Below are 17,520 nucleotides of genomic sequence, written 5' to 3' on the forward strand. Positions count from 1 at the left end.
TGCGTGAAGTAATAGTCTCAGTTGGCAATGAGTGCAAAGAACAAACAAGAGACCGGAGGGAAACAAGATGCAAAAAAGACAGACTATGGCAGGGTGTCCCCCCCCCCCCATATTATATTAGCTTAGCAATGCCAAAATGCTTTATGAATATTGGTTATTTTTCACACATTTAAACTTTATGTAATTGTCCATGTATGTATTTTTTCAAATTCTTTCCCCTCTGATCTCACTGTCTACTTTTTTCACTCTCTGATTCCCTTAGGTATACATATACCTGCAATGCCAACCAAGGATAACATTTCCTCCATCTGATGAAATGCATTCGAGTGCCATAATATATTTATTGTCATTAACATCCCTTTCTGTTAAAAGCAAACAAACCCACAGTGCTGAAAATCTGCTGGAGCCAACTTAGGGAGCAGAGCTCTTGCTTTGACTTCAAACAACTGTTGAGGAGGATAACTGGCCAAAAGTATTGTAGGAAGCACGATTATGACTTTTGCCCATTGCCTGAAACTACTGGTGCTAAACTTCCTTGATTCTCATCAGCCAGGGATAGACAGACAGTTACTGGAAGAGGGAAAGGAATGGCCTGGGCTTCTCACTTCACAGGCTCTGGTTGTGCATTCAGAGCATCTTTTCAGCACTGCTAGAGGCATTAATACATCAACAGAACATCTTTACTACCTGAAAATATGGAGCAACTTACCTTCTGCACAATTAATCCTAATAGGGTTCAGTGCTCCTTTGAAAGAGGTTCAGGGGCCAGGACAGGGAGACCTTGGAGAGGAATGACACTTGGATTTACTTGTGTGAACTGTTCTTTTTGACAGCCTGGGTGCAAAATGCCTATTGCACATAGATTTATTCTCTTTGCAGCACTTATTTATAACTACAATGACAGAAACGAATTCAATATTGAGAGAATCAAGGAAGTTTTGCCCAGTATGTTTGCTTGAACCTGCTAGAGCTGTACATTTTTAAGCACAGTCCTTGCCAAAAGCAAAGGTTTGGGTTCTGTCAGGTACTTAAGCCATGTTGCACAGACTAAGAACTTGGAATGACTTAGCCCTGCTAGACCTCAAATACAACAAAAACACTCAAAAACCACTAACACTGCTTCCTCTGTATACTGGAAGAATAAGAGCCTGCTGGCACACGGTGGGCATCATTCCTACAGAGCTAGAAGCTCTCAAGAGCAAGGTAACACTGCATTCAGGGACAACAAAATGCCATCGTTCTGGAGAGTCACTGAGTTGCTAACAGCACTCCTCCTTTTCTTATAGGACTTACCTAAAGTTTGGCATGATTTTCCAAACAACATAAAACAATGATTCAGGGCTGAACGCTGTTTGACTCCCTTGCCACAAAGCACACAGAGTCTTCCGAAACTCTTCTACCAATGAACTGTGGAAGAAAATTGAAAAGTTTTTAATAGATGCATTGCCACTCAACCCCACCCCCACTCACCATGGCCCCCTCCCCCTTTCCCCCTTTTCTTCCTAATGTAACACTAATGTCTCAACAAATGAAACTGATCTGTAGAAAAGGTAACTTGAAAAAAGAGACATTGCACATACTTTTGTAAACCAAGAAATCTTTAATAAAAATGTTTTAAATGGGTTAAAAAATACCTGATGGTATTGTAATCAATCTGTAACATGGCTCCTTACATTTTCTATTGATTAGGTCATTCCCCCCCTGTAAAGTGTGCACTGTCTATCCATATTAATTCTCTTAATTTTAATAGACTCGATAGGAGATGGCCATAAAAGTGTTTTCCTTTCCAGCAGATTTTTATATTTCTCCCAAACTCTATACAGATTCTTCCTAAGAATATGGTTCATAAAACTTTTATAAATTTTCACCTTCCCATACTAAAAACATGCATGCCAGCCGAATTTTAAGTCATGACCTACAAACAAAGTAGTGTTATTCTCAATTCACAGATGGAAAAATGAGACTACGAATGTGATTTGCCTGAGGCTTTTCAGGGCTCGAATCTCTTCTGGAGAGAAAGTTAGCTAACAAACCAGGCTGTATCATGTTTAGCTGAATGTAGGGCTTTCCTGACCATCTCAGGTTACTGGGTAGAATGGGGAATTTTCAATCAGGTGGCAAGAGAGAGAGAGACCACATCTATAGACACCACTTTCTGCTCCTCAGTGGTGAGGGCAGCAGCTCACATTTCCTGGCACTGTGGGAAGACATTCCTAACCCCACAGAGATTATTAGACTCCTCTAAGACCATTCATGATAGCTGTGGATTACATGAAATTCTTCTTGTAATCCAATCCAAATAACTTTATCGTTCTAGCATTGGCCATAACAAATCTGAATCAAAAATAAATACACAAATAAAAGGATGATTCACCACAAATAATAGTCTCTGCTTAGATCTCTCTGTCACCCTTACAGTTCAATGCTATATTGTCCAGGGTCTTCTTTCTGCTCTTTTTGGCCACCAGAGCAAAAAGGGCAACTTTGCAAGTCACTGAAGTGTTTGCATCACTAAGAAGCTGTAGAAGGGGGAGACAGCTTTCTTGTACAGGTGGTTGGGTGAGAAATCACCTCCTAGGACCAGTGTATAGCGGGCAATATAGTAAATAGTGCAAGATGTTGTCCACCTGCAGTTGCCCACATATAGAGTCTGTCTTTGTACAGTATACCCTGTGGTATTGTCCATCCAAGATGGTGAAGGGCATAGCTTGAAAATGCAGCTCGATAAAAGTGATTCTTAGTGAGGCTGGCCGGAGATTCAGCAGGGGACTGGCTCTAAAAGGGACTGTTTTTAGAAGGGGGAATCAGGGAGAACATTTAGAGGATTTGATCACTTGCAGATTGCGTAGTGATTCTGTCCAATGACACCAATCCCTTAATTGACGTTTGTCTGTGGATATAATCTCCTCTAGCTCATGGAAATAATAAGAATTCAAGTTACATTGGTTGTTAGATTTCCACCATTGGCTGTTCTCCAATTCCACATAGTACAAGGCTGGCAAGCACTCGCATGGCATGGAGGAGTTTTTTCAGGTAATTAAATCTGGTACAGTCCGCTCTTGCACTTAACGTTGTCCATCCAGCTTCTGTACATAAGAGTGCAACTGCTGTTCCCTTGAGCAGGGAAAATAATCTCTTGAGAAATTGGTTTTGTACCGTTTCTAACCCCTTAATAGCACTCTCATCCTCACCCCAGTTTTTGACTCCATAAAGCATTTGAGGGATCACTTTACTGCCAAATACTTTCAGCGTGGGATCAAACTGTTTCCTGCCCTTTATGAAGTAAAACTTCTTCAGAGCCCTGGTCACTCTCTACATTCTGATTTTCATCACCTTGGTGTGCCACCTCCAAGTCACTGTTTCACTGAAAAAGACTCCAATATATTTGAAAACACAGGTTTTCTCTAGTTCATGGTGCTCAAGGGTCCATTTATATCGGATGTGAGGGTGATCTGGCTAAGACATCTGTCACCCCATTGATTGCCAGGGTTGACTCGGTTGTTCTGGTTGGCTAGGCAGGTGTCCCTCACCACTCCATGTGCGTCCCTCCCGAAACTGCACACCCAGTGGAAGAGGATGATCATCCCAGATAGAAGAAGCGTACCGTTCTTCTTGTAATTTGCCCTTAAATCTTTCCACCACAGCTAGATTAATCTGCATGAGAAGGGTTCTCTTTTTGCTGGTTTGGGTTGAATTTCCAGTGCCAGGAATACACAGTGAACCATCTTCCTCTCCAAGGGTGCCAACTCCTGGGGACCCAATCCTTTTGGACACCCCAATATTTTTGGGGGTGCCCCCCAATGTTCTGAAAAATCAAGGCCAAGCACGGCGTACCTTCAGTGGCCAGCTCCTTCTCCTCCTGCTGCCACAGAGGGGAAGGAGAGGAGAAGCAGCTCCGAGACAGTGGTGGCAGAAGGAGGAGGAGTCAGCAGCCATTGATGCCGTGCTGCCGCCGCATTCCTACCTCCTCCAGCATCATGAATCGATCCCACACACAACCTTGGCCCACCACCTCCCTCACAAGTTGGCACCTCTGTTGCTCCCCCTTGCTCCATGTTATGTGTTTTGTTTTTTCCTATATTTAACTAGCCACCCAATCCCATATGTTCTCTGAGAAGTCCACCATCTAGAAGATCTCTATGTTCTTTTTTGAAACTCCACATAAATGGCTTGTCATGTGTCCCAAATTCAAATTAGATGCTGATACAAGTTTTTGGCTCTTGAGTGAAATCATGCAGAATTAACAGTGCCAATTTCACAGGGCAGCAACACCATGAACTGTATTCTATACACCAGAAAATATTAACAACCAAGAGTATAAATAACTGATGAGGATACAGACTGCTCACTGGGTCTAGAGGTGGGCAAGGTTTGGGGCCTGGCGCCCGGCCCCGCCATCCTCTCAAAGCCCCACCGCCCCACCCCTTGGTCACCACGGTACTTGCTGGGTTTCCGCCAAATTCAAATTTGCCCTATCTGCAGCGGCTTGGGGGGCAGGGGAGGAGGAGAGGACTGCATCTGAGCAGTCCAAAAGTAGAAAAGGGGATTGGAACTGATACCAGCAGCGCAGTTGTCCCCAGAGCGTCATCGGAAGAAGACTAAGAAGACACAGCGAGAGGAGCGTCATGGGACAATTGGGTAAAAGCACTGGAGTCAGAGGAGACCCCCAAGTGCAGAGGAGCACTGGCAGCAAGGCACAGCTCATCCGAGCCAAGCACTGGAGTCAGCTGAAGTTCCCAGGTGTGGCGGAGCACCGGAGTCCTTTAACCCTTGGAAGGGTTGGAAGTGCACAGGGACACGCCAGCGCTTTAGCCCGCAGTTGGTCACATTTTCGGAGGAGCGCCCAGGCAACGGGCCCGATCGCTGGAGTTGCCCCTCTCAAGCTTTGCTGCTCGCACGTGGCAGGCGCCATTTTGCGTGCATGTGGCCACACTGCTGGATCTTGGTTGGGGGGGGGGTAAGTACAGAACCATATTATGACTAGTGCTTTCTGTAATGCCAGCAGTAGGTCTGCCCTAGTTGTGGAAGCACTTGTGCCCGATTCTCAAAATGCTCCATCTGTGTGGCTGCCTGTAGATCTCAGATTTGGAATTTCAGGGTTTACATTTTGTCTGCCATGTTTTGAAGCAGCATCTCATGGGACTCTTAAGGCCCTGGATGCACGTATGGTTGGTAACGTCTGATTCTCAGCATGAGTGGAGTTTGCATGTATTTATTAGTATATTGGGTCTATAGGTGAAGTTCACGTGAGCCTTTTAAGAAATGCTGGGGCCTTTAAGACATGGGATGCATGCGTAGTTAAAACGTTTGCATTTAAGCGTGAATAGGGCCTGCATGAGTTTATGCGCTGGTATAGAAGGCGCTCCCTTTAGTCAGCATAGCTCACTGGACAAAGCCAGGTGTGCTGATTTATTCCCTGCATGGGGCTTGGGACTTGGAGCAGTGGCGGATCCCCGGATGGTGATAGCACGTGTGGCTGGATAGCTCAGTCAGCATCGTATGAGACTCTTAGTCTCAGGGTTGTGGGTTCAAGTCCCACATTGAGCAAAAAGTTGTTTGTTGGGTGTAGTGAAGGGTTAACCTTCTGTGCCTCAAGCCTGAGAGGAGGCGCGTACAAGGGAAGTACGCCAGGACGTGACAAAAGCAGCTTGGAATGCTGTGAGCTGAGTGAAAAGCGGAAGCAGTTTGTTGCGTAGCTGCAAACAGAGGGAGAAGATGCAGCTTGAATCTAATGGCTGTTATTGATTGTAAATATGCTACTTTTGAGCAAATAAAGGGATATTAGGACAGAAGAAACGTGTGGGACTTGTTTACTGCTCTTTCGACACACACCGCTGTGTAATTCTGCTAATTGCTTTACGACCGCTCGAAAGCCACACTGCGTAAACAGAAGCTACAGAGGCTCGCAGGGGAAGCGTGGCTGGGCGCCGAACAGTAAAGCAATAAATCTACCGAACATTGTTTCCTGCATAGCAGGGGATTAGACCAGATGACCCTTGTGGTCCCTTCCAACTCTACAATTCTAGGATCCTTTGCAAGATGCAGATGGAACAACCATATGGAACAACCACACACCCCAGCATTACAGGCTGGATAGCTCAGTGGTTAGAGCATGGTACTTATTATGCCAATACACAGGGTATTACTGATACCCACATAGTATAATGTCTCACTTCCTGTGCTACAGGTGGAAATAGCTTAGTAGTTAGGGCGTGCTGCTATTAATACCAGGCTGCAGGTTTTGATCCCCATTTTGATCCCCAGCACATATTCTTGTGTGCTGGGTGGTTGAGCTAGATGACCCGGGGTCCCTTCCAACTCTATAGTTTTATGGAAGGATACAGATAAACTATGTGTGCTGTTTGTATATATATGTATATAGGCATACATGCTGTGTTTAGACTTACATGCTGTTATCCCCTTGGCTTCGAGTATGGTAAGTTCTCCGGCCTGCAGTCTTCCCATTCCGAAGCTCCACAGCCGGCAATTCTTTGAAGTAGCAACAGAACTGCTGAATGTTACTGTTGAAAGAAAGAGATGTGAACCAGAAATATGTACCAAGAGGGACAGAAAAGAAACCAAAGGATTTAACTGTTTTCTTTGTAACCCAGCAATGAATAGCTGTAGGGCAGCTATAAAGCGCACACACAGATGTAACTTGAACATTCTACAATTGCCTCTCAAATACCTGCATGTTAACACACTTGAAATTAAACTGCGCAGTAAGAGGTCGGTCTTACGGATCCTCTTTTCAAACATCACAGGAAGTTTTATTTGCAAATATATTACAGGGTTTTGTCAGTTTTAGATATGCCACTGGTGGGAATGCAAACTGACATAAATGGAGCTGCAAAACTTGCTCTTATGGGTGTAGAGAGACCCTTCAGATGCACATATTTTAGCCTCAGTGAAATGTCCTACTCTCTCAATACATCACAGGGTGCACAACAACACTTAGCCTAGAAGCCAATTACAGAAGTGGGATTTTTAAAAATAAAGCAATGAGTACCTGAGTGACTGAAGAATCGCATTCATGAAACATGTGTTACCCAGATTCCGAAGGCCTGTAGCACACAGGGCTGTGGTGCTTCCCTGTGAACCAGAGACATCAAGGCAAACGAGTCATCTTACAATAGGCTATACATAATCTTCCATCCACCTGCTTTCTTTGAAACAGAGGGCTACATGCCTACATCAAGTTTTAAAAGTATTACATATAAATACTCTCATCCAATGAGAGTATGCCACACAGAATTCAGAACACACAGAATGATAGATTCGAGCCAAACCCACAAAGCTTTAACACAGCTTGTGAAAGGGCTGTCACAAATTGCACAAGTGGAACAGCTGTGTGCCCACCAGAGGAACAAAGCACCCAAATTTTCACACCTAATTCTGGCTGGGCTGAGACCACCAGTGACCCAGATAATAAATAAATAAGATAATACATAATATAATAAATTAATAATAATACTTCTCTTATTAGGTCCACTTTGCAAGCAAAATAGTATTTATTCTTTATTAATATTTTCGATTCTGCATGTAACGTAGGCTAGGCTGAGAGCAGGATATGCTGTTCAAGGTCACATGGGGGAGCTTTATGCTAAAAGCATGGAATTATTTTATTTGTTATTTGTCTTGTCATTTGATCTCTTAGCTAGCTTGGGTTCCTTTAGGAAATTATGCAGGGCAGAATTTTAGAATGAATGAGTGAATAGATGCTGAACCCAGCTTTCCTCCAGGCCATGTCTGGGAAACTTGCAGCCAGGTTGCAACCAGTCCAAAGGGCTCTCCAGGCTTTATCAGACACCACAGCCTGCTCTAGCCTCCCTGAGCAGGCAGAGGCACAGTGCCCAATTGCACAAGCAAGTGCTAGGCCCAGCAAGGAAGCCACGACAGCGACAGCAGCAGTGAGAAGATACTGTAATGGTTCTTGCATTCCCTTCCCCTTATCAGCAGGATCACATGCACTTGGTGTTTCTACTGCTTTTGCAAGCAGCTGGGACAAGAAAGCTGTTCCCTCTTTTCTCCGTGACTAGCAAGAAGGAGGCAGTGCATGAAGGATTTCATCTGCCCTGTTTGGGCAAGTATGAGCACCAGCAAAGACATGAAGACTGCCACAGTTCTACTCTAGCCTGCAGCATTAAGAAATCTTGGAGTTGGGAGGGAGGGAGGGAGGGAGGGAGACAGACTTTAAAAAGACCCCCACAGGTCATTAATTCACAAGAAAAAAATCAACTGGGGTCTCTGGTAATTGACTGGCCACCTGGTGAGTCAATGACCTTTGATAGAAAAAAGATTGTCATCCTTGTCTCCACATGCCCAGAACAGAATGGTAGCTCAAGATCAGATACCCTAAAGAATAAGACTTGCTTCAAATTAAAAATATTTTGGGCAGTCAGAATAGTGACCTCTTTGGAGGCTTTGGTATTTAAAACTAGACAAGGTAATGAGCCTATTTCAATACACAATTGTGTGTGCACCACCAACACTGGAGTGTCACTCAAGAACCAGCAGGCAAGAGTATATTAGAAAGGTATGCTAACAGCCCAAGACATTTACTAAATGAGCTCCACTGATTAATGAAATCTGCTCCAAAATTATGTTGTACCTACATTTATTTTTAACAATTTGCTGTTTAGGGAAGAGTCTTCCAGAAGTTTTCTTTTCCTCTGTCGGTCTGCCGCAAAAGCTGAACTGTAGTAATGAATAAATTGGTTAAGACATATTAAGAAATCTAAAGAAAACATACCAAAGATAATCTTGGCCACAATGTCTTGACAACTGCATAGTCACATTTGCAATGATTCCTTTACATACAACAGTGAGACTGATCATTGGTTATAGAAGTTATAATACAAAATAGTCATCTTAAAATAATTTCAGAGCACACACTCAAATCTATTCTATTTTCAATAGCATGCAATTATAAAATACCCAAATTAATCTGATTAGGTTATGCTACAGCAAACACCCTTGAGTATGCCCTAATTAGAACTAAAATTTATGATCTAAAATAACGAACTCCACTTTCTTGATCAAAGGCTACTTGGTAGAGTATCCCCACAAGAGTCCATCTCTGCTCATACAAGCATTGTTCTAAACATGAAACTTAAGCTTGCCAAAGTAGACAACTGAAAGTATGCTACATCTGGAACCAACAGACTTCCATCAATGGACTCCAGGCCAGCAGCAGGCTTTTGCAGTTTAAGCCCATTGTGGTGACAGGTGTTTGGCATCACTAATGCAGCACAGGGGAGGGCCAACCCACGTATGGATACAGTACACCAGGAAGTTCTGCTATGCAAGTCTCACAGAAATAAACAGCAACTATACAAAACCACAGTGTGCTCTTGCACAGCTCCTATTTATTACAGTGAAGCCTACACAGGAGAATTTCCCAGTGGATTTTGTTCCATGTCAATTAGCGTGCCTCTAGATTTTCAGCATGCACCCATGCTGTCCTTTCACATACAAAGGACAAACTACTAAAAAGGAATGGCATCACAATGCTAAATGAGCAACATCCACTTTCAGAAAGACACATATAAGTATATAGCTTACTTTTCCAAATTTTGGAGGTGCTCTCGGACTTTCTGTACCAGGCCAAGCTTGGTATCATTGACTACGAAGTCATCACAGCGATAACTGCAGTAAGAACACATTAATCAGCAAATGGACAGACTTTAGCACAGCCATACCACCATGAGACTTATGTTGAGCAAATATGGGTTTCTTGAACTAAACAGCAAGAAGTTAGGTGCTAAGAGAACTAAAATGCAAACTGTATTCACTACCTCCTTTCAGATGAAGAGGTACAGAGGTCTTGCCCTTATGATCTAAGCAGACTGCATTGAAAAAGGAAGCAAGCAAGTGGGTCCTACAGGAGAGGGGGGAGATGTAGCCTCACCCGCATAGCAGAAGCAGTTTTCCTATTCACAGTTCCTATCAGCCAGCTGTGCCCACTTCCATGATACAATAAGCTGCATGGAGATCAAGAAGGCACTCTTCCATTCCCCATCCCTGTTTGCCATATGACTAGGCTATTTAGGGATTGTTGTGGGGGTTTCTCCTTAGATTTGGGGGTTTCTTTGGGGGGGGAAAGCTCCCTCAAGCATGCCAATACTTTCAACACTCACTACCAGAATTTGTTACAGTCATACGTCGGGTTGAAGTAGCTTCGGGTTGAGCATTTTCGGGTTGCATTCTGTAGTGACCTGGAAGTAACGGAGTGCGTTACTTCCGGGTTTCACCGCTCACACATGTGCAGACACTCAAAATGACGTCACGCGCATGCGTGGAAGCGGTGAATCGTGACCCGCGCATGCACAGACACGAGTTGCGTTCGCTTCAGGGTGCGAACAGGGCTCCGGAACGGATCCCGTTTGCATCCAGAGGTACCACTGTATTAAGAAGATCAATACAAGTTCAAAGTATGTATTTCCTCTTAACTAAAAGTGACTGCTCCAAGGGTGGATCCAATTTGGTCCTCAATGACATTTTCCTCAAACCACACATCCCTGCCTATCAGAGGACATCACTGATAATGTCAGTGGATGAGAGAGAGGATAGGGTTTAATCCTACACTGGCTGTGTGCAGTGTTAGAAACTGAGATATGAAAGCTAGGAGCTAAACAGCACCTTAAGCCTATGTTATGGGCGCAACAATGGAATGTCTAGGCACACTTTTTAAATAACAAGAATACGAAGTTGAAAATGAACGAACTGCAACTAAAATATTATGTTAATTTTTCAAATGGTCTATTCCTTCCCCTGCCCACCCACCCCCTAATATACTTAAGAGGGTCTCTTCAGAAAGTAGCTGGAAGTGGGGAGGCAGAAAAAGGTCCTCCTTTCCTTCTACTCTGCAATTTTAATCTGAAATTTTAGGCACAGTACTGCGCCCAGAGCTCAGAAACTGCTCACACTAATTAAATTCCCTGTTGCAAAATGCACCTAGAACAATGAAGTTTCGAACACTCGCTGTTTGATCCTGTTTCCAGCAGGGAACAAGATCCTGCAGCCAAACCAGCAGGATTTAATCCTGCCTATCAGCCCGCAGGAGCTACTTCAATGAGGCTTTTCCAAAGGCTTTAAGACAGCTCTTCTGCTCCTATTTGCTCAGACAGCAGTGACTGTCTTAAAGTGGCTTGCCAAACTGCTTTCTGAAGTTGTCTCTCTCCCCACCTTTACGCATCACTAGAGAGATCTTTACAGGAGGGGAAACTGCTTCATAGAGCCACTTGGCTGCAGGTTTACATAACTTAAGAACATAAGAAAAGCCTTCTGGAATAGGCCAATGTCCCCACCAGTCCAGCATTCTGTTCTCACAGTGGACAAGCAGCAGCCTTTTTGAAGAAGAAAATGTTTGAAGCTGCACTCTCACAATCAGGGCTTCAAAGGGAAGCATCACTCACCTGTCAACTTTGGCCCACCAGGATTAGGGGAGATAAAGAACTGGCCCTCCTGGCCAGAAAATGTTTCCCACCCCTGGACTACTCCTACACTTCAGCAGCTCAAGAGTGCAAAAAACCCTCTGTATCTGTCACATTCCTAAGCAAGAGGTGCAGTCGTGAACAATCAGTACTGACTCTCAGCACCATGTAGCAGGCCTGCCCTACAGGCGACACCCAGAGTTGGCAGTACTAAACACAATGGCATGTGCTGCTCAGTATGCTGCCACTTCAACCAATTTCTTTACAACAGAGTACTTCAGTCACTTAAGAGACTTTTTCATTATAAAAAGGGAGGCATCCAGCATTTGTGGGTGCAGAAACAGATTTTTTAAAATATAATAGGTATATTTTTAAAATGGAAAAGGTTCTCAACACGAATTCAAGGAAACATTCCAGTATCTGATATCACTTTCTGCTTGTTCCTTCCCTGCAGTATTAGCTTATATCCATCCTTACCCTATAATGCCCCTTATGAGATCTCACTACCTGCATGAATCATGATTACATGTTTTGTGGAATTAAGCATCAATTGGCAACATTTGTTATCTGCAAAATTCAATCTAATATGACCACAAAAATTTACTTCTGCTTCTGCAGTTTTCCATTCCTTAAATAATAATAAAAAAGCCAGAGTGGAGGCCATGTTAATCTCTTGCAGCAAAAACAGCCAGGCAGCTATATGGTACCTTAAAAGACTAACAAATTTTTACTGCATAAACTTTCATGGATTAATACCGTTGCATCAGATGCATTCAGTGTTACCCTCAGTTACACATATAGTAGACGGAGGTGGAGGTGGAAATCAGTTATCTTTGCTTCCAATTCCACATCCACTCCCGGCCACCACTACCATGAGTATACATTTCTGTAAGGCAGGATAAGAATCTGATGGTGTAACTCTAGCCTATGGAAGCTTATGTCAGAATAAATCTGCTAGTCTTGAAGGTACCACAAGAAACTTGATTGCTTTTGCTTTTAAAAAAAGGTTATATTGTTTTGTAGCTCAAATTCTAATGGATCGCATATTTAAAGTACAAAACTTTACATATCTCAATACAATATTTTCTCAACATTGGAGCTAAGCATTATCTATTTTAGTGAGATAATGGGATTAGAAATAATACTACATCCGCGATCTATATTCCTGCTATTTATTGAGTTTTGGTACAGTGCAGCTATGACTAACCTGCTAACTGCAATTCTGCTTTTGTTTCTGCTTACACTGCTGGTTTCTCTGTGATTATAACACTACCAAGTACATAGCCTTAGCTTCACAGCAGAAAGAGTGATTAAATATAGGAAGGGCCCAACACCTCTGCACACTGTTTCTGCTGGAAGGGGAACAACCACAATTGCACTGTGTGTTGGAAGCCCTTGAAAAAGTCAAGAAATGACTGCAAATCAAACAAGAGCAGATGAAAGTACGACAAATCAGCTACTAAATACAAGGTTCAAAATCCCCTTTAAAGACCTATCTGGAATTCTAAAAACAAAGAAACATTACTGAAATGCTCATCTTGCTGGCCGCCGCCACCCTGGCAATAAGGATTAGTTTCAACACCTCCACACACCAATTTGTTTAGGACCAAAAGTTAGGCTGGAATGCATAATGAGCTGGATAAGTGAGATTAAACTGTACTTTTCAGAGAGCTGGAACATTAAAGTTGCATTTTTGCTGTGTCATCAAGAGACATTCTCTATGGCTGCTGTACAGCTGTGAACTTCTTTCATTGTATATTTTCCTCAAATTCTGAGGCCAAACATGGTTTCAAGGCATGGTATCCTTTCTGTTTTGGTTGGCTTCTAATGGCTATAGTTAAACAGATATGTGGTATTTTAATCCAGTATAATACTTCCCTGAAGTTTACAAAGCAAGCCATATGAATGAAGACAGACGGAGTTAACTGGGTATGTTTAGCTTACTAAGTGGGGCATAGGTAGCCTCAAGGGAGGCGAGTGGGATGGGAAGAGGACAGCTGCTTTTAACTCACAAGTCAGGCTTATAACATCTCACTGACAACATGAGAGGAAAAGGCCCAAGAATGCTGCTATATATAGCATGTTGGCAACACTGTCATACCCACAAAGGGTTGACTGCTATCAGCATGACCCATAACTACACAATCTGCCCCCCACCATGTAAGGAAGATATACACATTACCCAAAGAGTGGAAGCAGTCCAAGAACCACACCAATCCTATGCAAATTAGGCTTTCACCAAAAACAGGGGGGCAGTTTGGATAGCAATCACACTGCCATAAAATTTGGACATGTGAAGATTCAGGACAGCTATGTATGCAAGCATACATGCACTCATGTAAGAGACAGACCTCAAACCAAACTTGACAAAGACCTGATTGAGATTGGAACAAGACATTGGCTCTCCTCACACATTCATAATGCTGATTTACAAGTCTAGAAGACGCCTCCAATGAGGATGCTCCCTCGCCTCAGATTTCTGGGTTTTGTCCTTCAAGACAAAATTGCAAACCTTGATTCAAACACCGGTTTGAACTGAGGTAGTGTTTCTCCTTGAATTATTTCTTAAATTAACTCTACAGTGGTTTGCAAAAAAATTCCTTCTTTCAGTTGGCCTTTGGCTTTATATATCTCTTCTGCAAAAGGGTGAGAAAATTGAAATGAACTGGGCAAAAGGTTATTCCATACAGGTGAAGGTTGCTGCTTTCATTATTTACCCCAAACCCTCAAGATAAGATGGGATGAACATAGAAATAAAAAACAAGGAAACTGTTCAGCTTGTATAGCGTAGTGGTTAAGAAAATCAGTTGTAAGCTAGGAAGTCCCAAGTTCAGTTCTTACCACCACAGGGCCTGAGATAAACCACCATCTCAGTGTACACCTACCAGCTGCTATATTGGGATAATTCTGGCCTATCTCGTAGGACTGTTGAAGGTATTGCCAAGGTTGACGTGAAGCACTCTCAACAGGCATAAAGCATAAAATATAAACTACAACTACTAACTGATGATATGCCTTAAAAAAACCTTACCAGTATGTACTGTAACTACTGCAATCCATGCACACTGTGTGTTGAATCTTCTCTTGCTTTTCTGTTTTCTTGTGATTAGCTAATGAAACTTGGGCCTCTTCATAATGTTTCTTTGCATGCCCATTCACATATCTGAAAGGAAGAGGGGAAAGATAGCAAGTTCTCAAGAGCCTCCTTTTCCAAGATAATGCCTAGCGCATCTCAAACAAGCATACTGTATGAACAACTGCAGCAGTATCAACTAGGTTGGGCTGTTGATTGTTAAATTACTTGGCACATTTTAAGTGCTGATACCCAGTAGGTTTTGGAAGTCTTCCAACAGAATAAGCATACATTCACCTTTGTACATTTTTAACAGCCTTTTTATGGTTTCAGTCCAATAAAAAACATCAGAAACTCTCAGATAAGAGACTTTTGAAAAAAATACTGCCCAGATTACCTGTCATTTTAACTGAAGAGAAACACTCTAAGTCTTCTCATTCTAAAACATGTTTTACCTAAATACACTTTCAGGATGGGTCAAATGTAGCTATACCCACCTTCCACAATGGACACTTGAACAAGTCAGGCAGATCCAAGGACTTTTATTAGATCGGCACACTGTTAAGCATGAAAAAATAGAGAAGTTGAGTTAAACAGACTGTGTGGTGCGGTCACATAAGCCAGTTTTTTGAGTTACAAATATCTCTTTTTCAGAAATATGAAATACAACACTTCTCACAATGATGTTTATACAACATCAACTGATTGGTAGTAGGTAACTCCTGTAAACTATAGAGAAGGAAGTTGACAGAATAAAGGTGGACAGTATATGAGAGTTGGAGAATGGGTGGGTTATTTTAAAATGTAAACATATATTTTCCATCAGTATATTTCTCACAATCATATGTTCTACATTTTACTTACCTGCATCATAATATGAACACTTGTTTTCTGACATGATCCTGAACTGATCTACTGTACTTTATATGTGTTAGAAACTCAGGTATATAAAGCTAATCACCAAATGGCGCCTTAAATGGTTACAATTGCCACAACAGAATGTCTAGGTGCCATTTTTTTTGCAGTGAAATTTATATCATCATCATCTGTATACAGCTTTATATTTTAAATAAAAAATCTCAAAGCAGTGTATACATTAAAACATCAAATAAAACAATCCAGAATTTTTTAAAAATCAAGCTTCAAGGAAAATATTTCAGATCCTTTTCTCTAAGTGGCATTTTGCTTTCCCCATATTTATTTACCCCATAAGTACAGTCATACCTCGGAAGTCAGACGGAATCTGTTCTGGAAGTCCATTCAACTTCCAAAACGTTCAGAAAGCGTGGCTTGAAGCCCCATCGGACATTCGGGTTCCATTCCAAAGAACGTTCGCAAACAGGAACATTCAGTTCGGAAGCCAAAACGTCCGAGTACCAAGGCGTGCGACAACCAAGGTACGACTGTACTCTAGGAAGCCAGTGTGGTGTAGTGGTTAAACTGTTGGACCAGGACCTGGGAGACCAGGGTTCAAATACCCAGAGTCATGAAGCTCACTGGGTGACCAGTGACCAGTCAGTCACAGCCTCTTAACCTGCCTCACAGGGTAACTGAGGAGGGGATGAATCATGTGCTCCTTGGAGATAAAGGTGGGATATAAATGCAATAAGTAAGCTATTCTGCTTACCTACTTAAGAAAGCTGGAGGGGTCAGCCAGATGGAGATGTCAGTCACCAACCTGGCATCCAGAGATCTCCACGTGGTCACAATTGGACCCATGCAAGTCACAAATGCACCTGGGAGATTTCGAACACTAGTTAAACTGGATACTAAATCTTTACTGGTCTGAACCAGAACCAAACTGGAACATCTACAATCAGCAACTGAACCAGAACCAAACTAAAAAAATGGAATGCTTTCATTTGTTTATTATAAAATCCTGTTATGTGAAGCACTGAGGTGCAGTTGGCATGATGCACTCCACTTATAAGTGTGATTAGAACCAACTTCCAATTTATTGGAAAGAAATCAGAAACCAAAGTAAGCAAACCATATGGTAAAGATCGGATGCCATACATTTCTAAAGAGGGCAGTCTGTTCTGCAGTGATTGGGATAAGGATTAGTGGGTAGTCAGTAAGGATTTTCCACTCCTGCTTTGATTGATTTGAAGATCTGAGTCACTCACTTTCCTGATGTACTAAGTACATTAGAAAGGAAGAAACAGCTCATTTTGCACTAGTCACAATCTCCAATTTAACTCCAAAGCCAATCCATGAGGGCCGCAATACAGTGGCCATCACTTGAGATTCTGAAATCACAAATTACAATTACTAATTTTGAGTATGAGGAAAACGTCAGCGACTTCCTTCACAGATAAAACAGTGGTTTCCAATTAGCTAATTATTGAGGATCCCCTATTTTTCAAAAGCTAAGCCAGAGACTTTTGAAACTTTTGATAACTCTATGGTAGCTGCCTGTGCAAAGCAATTTTTTAAAGAATATGTGGGGTAGCTCCCAATAAGCAAAGATTTTAAGTATGCTAAAAAGACCATAAATTTGTGATATTTCCACACAAAAATGGCAAATATTTAGTTGGGGAGAGACAAATTTGATTTTATCAATGTTTAGTACATGTGAACAAATTCTGACATTTCTAGGAGCTTCTAAACCATTCTTCTTCTTCTTGCTGTTGTTGAGAGAGAGATGCCTCCCGACAAAATGTTAAAAATACTAAACCTAAATGTGATGGGAGAAATCATGCCTCTTTTTGTCCCAAATAATTCCTTCAACATCTGGTTCTGTATTTCCAATTTTATTCTCAAATCTGGTTCAACATCAAGCCGATTTCTATGCTTGTTCTTCATAAAACAAAACAATGAAAATGTTTGTTCACGAAGATATGTGGAACAAAAGGGAACTAGATGCCTGAAAGCAAGCTTTTCCACCTAACACCTTATAATCAGCAAAAACCTTCACCCAAAATTGGTCAAGTCTACATTCTTTGAAAAATGATTTCAATGAACCATCACAAGTCATGTCAACAAGTGCATCTTGCTCTTCCGCAGATAAGA

The 17,520-nt window shown here is 42.2% G+C and overlaps 1 protein-coding gene across 3 annotated transcripts in view; it reads right to left on the reverse strand.

Moving 5' to 3' along the window:
• The window catches only part of USP3 (ubiquitin specific peptidase 3), a 41,122-nt gene that overhangs the window by 10,117 nt on the left and 13,485 nt on the right, over positions 1-17,520 (reverse strand). For 2 of the 3 annotated variants that reach the window (XM_080980782.1, XM_080980780.1), the window contains exons 2-8: positions 15,006-15,066; positions 14,467-14,598; positions 9,565-9,648; positions 8,616-8,697; positions 7,010-7,092; positions 6,408-6,521; positions 1,294-1,407 (exon numbers count right to left, since the gene is read on the reverse strand). In XM_080980782.1, coding sequence (XP_080836908.1) covers positions 1,294-1,407; positions 6,408-6,521; positions 7,010-7,092; positions 8,616-8,697; positions 9,565-9,648; positions 14,467-14,598; positions 15,006-15,066 — 670 coding nt within the window. Of the gene's footprint in view, positions 1-1,293; positions 1,408-6,407; positions 6,522-7,009; positions 7,093-8,615; positions 8,698-9,564; positions 9,649-14,466; positions 14,599-15,005; positions 15,067-15,372; positions 15,477-17,520 lie in introns of those variants that run through there. The other variant, XM_080980781.1, reaches the window with a different exon arrangement.

Source organism: Podarcis pityusensis (genome assembly GCF_964106645.2).
Source record: "Podarcis pityusensis genome assembly, chromosome: 14".
NCBI classification, from domain to species: Eukaryota; Metazoa; Chordata; class Lepidosauria; order Squamata; family Lacertidae; genus Podarcis; species Podarcis pityusensis.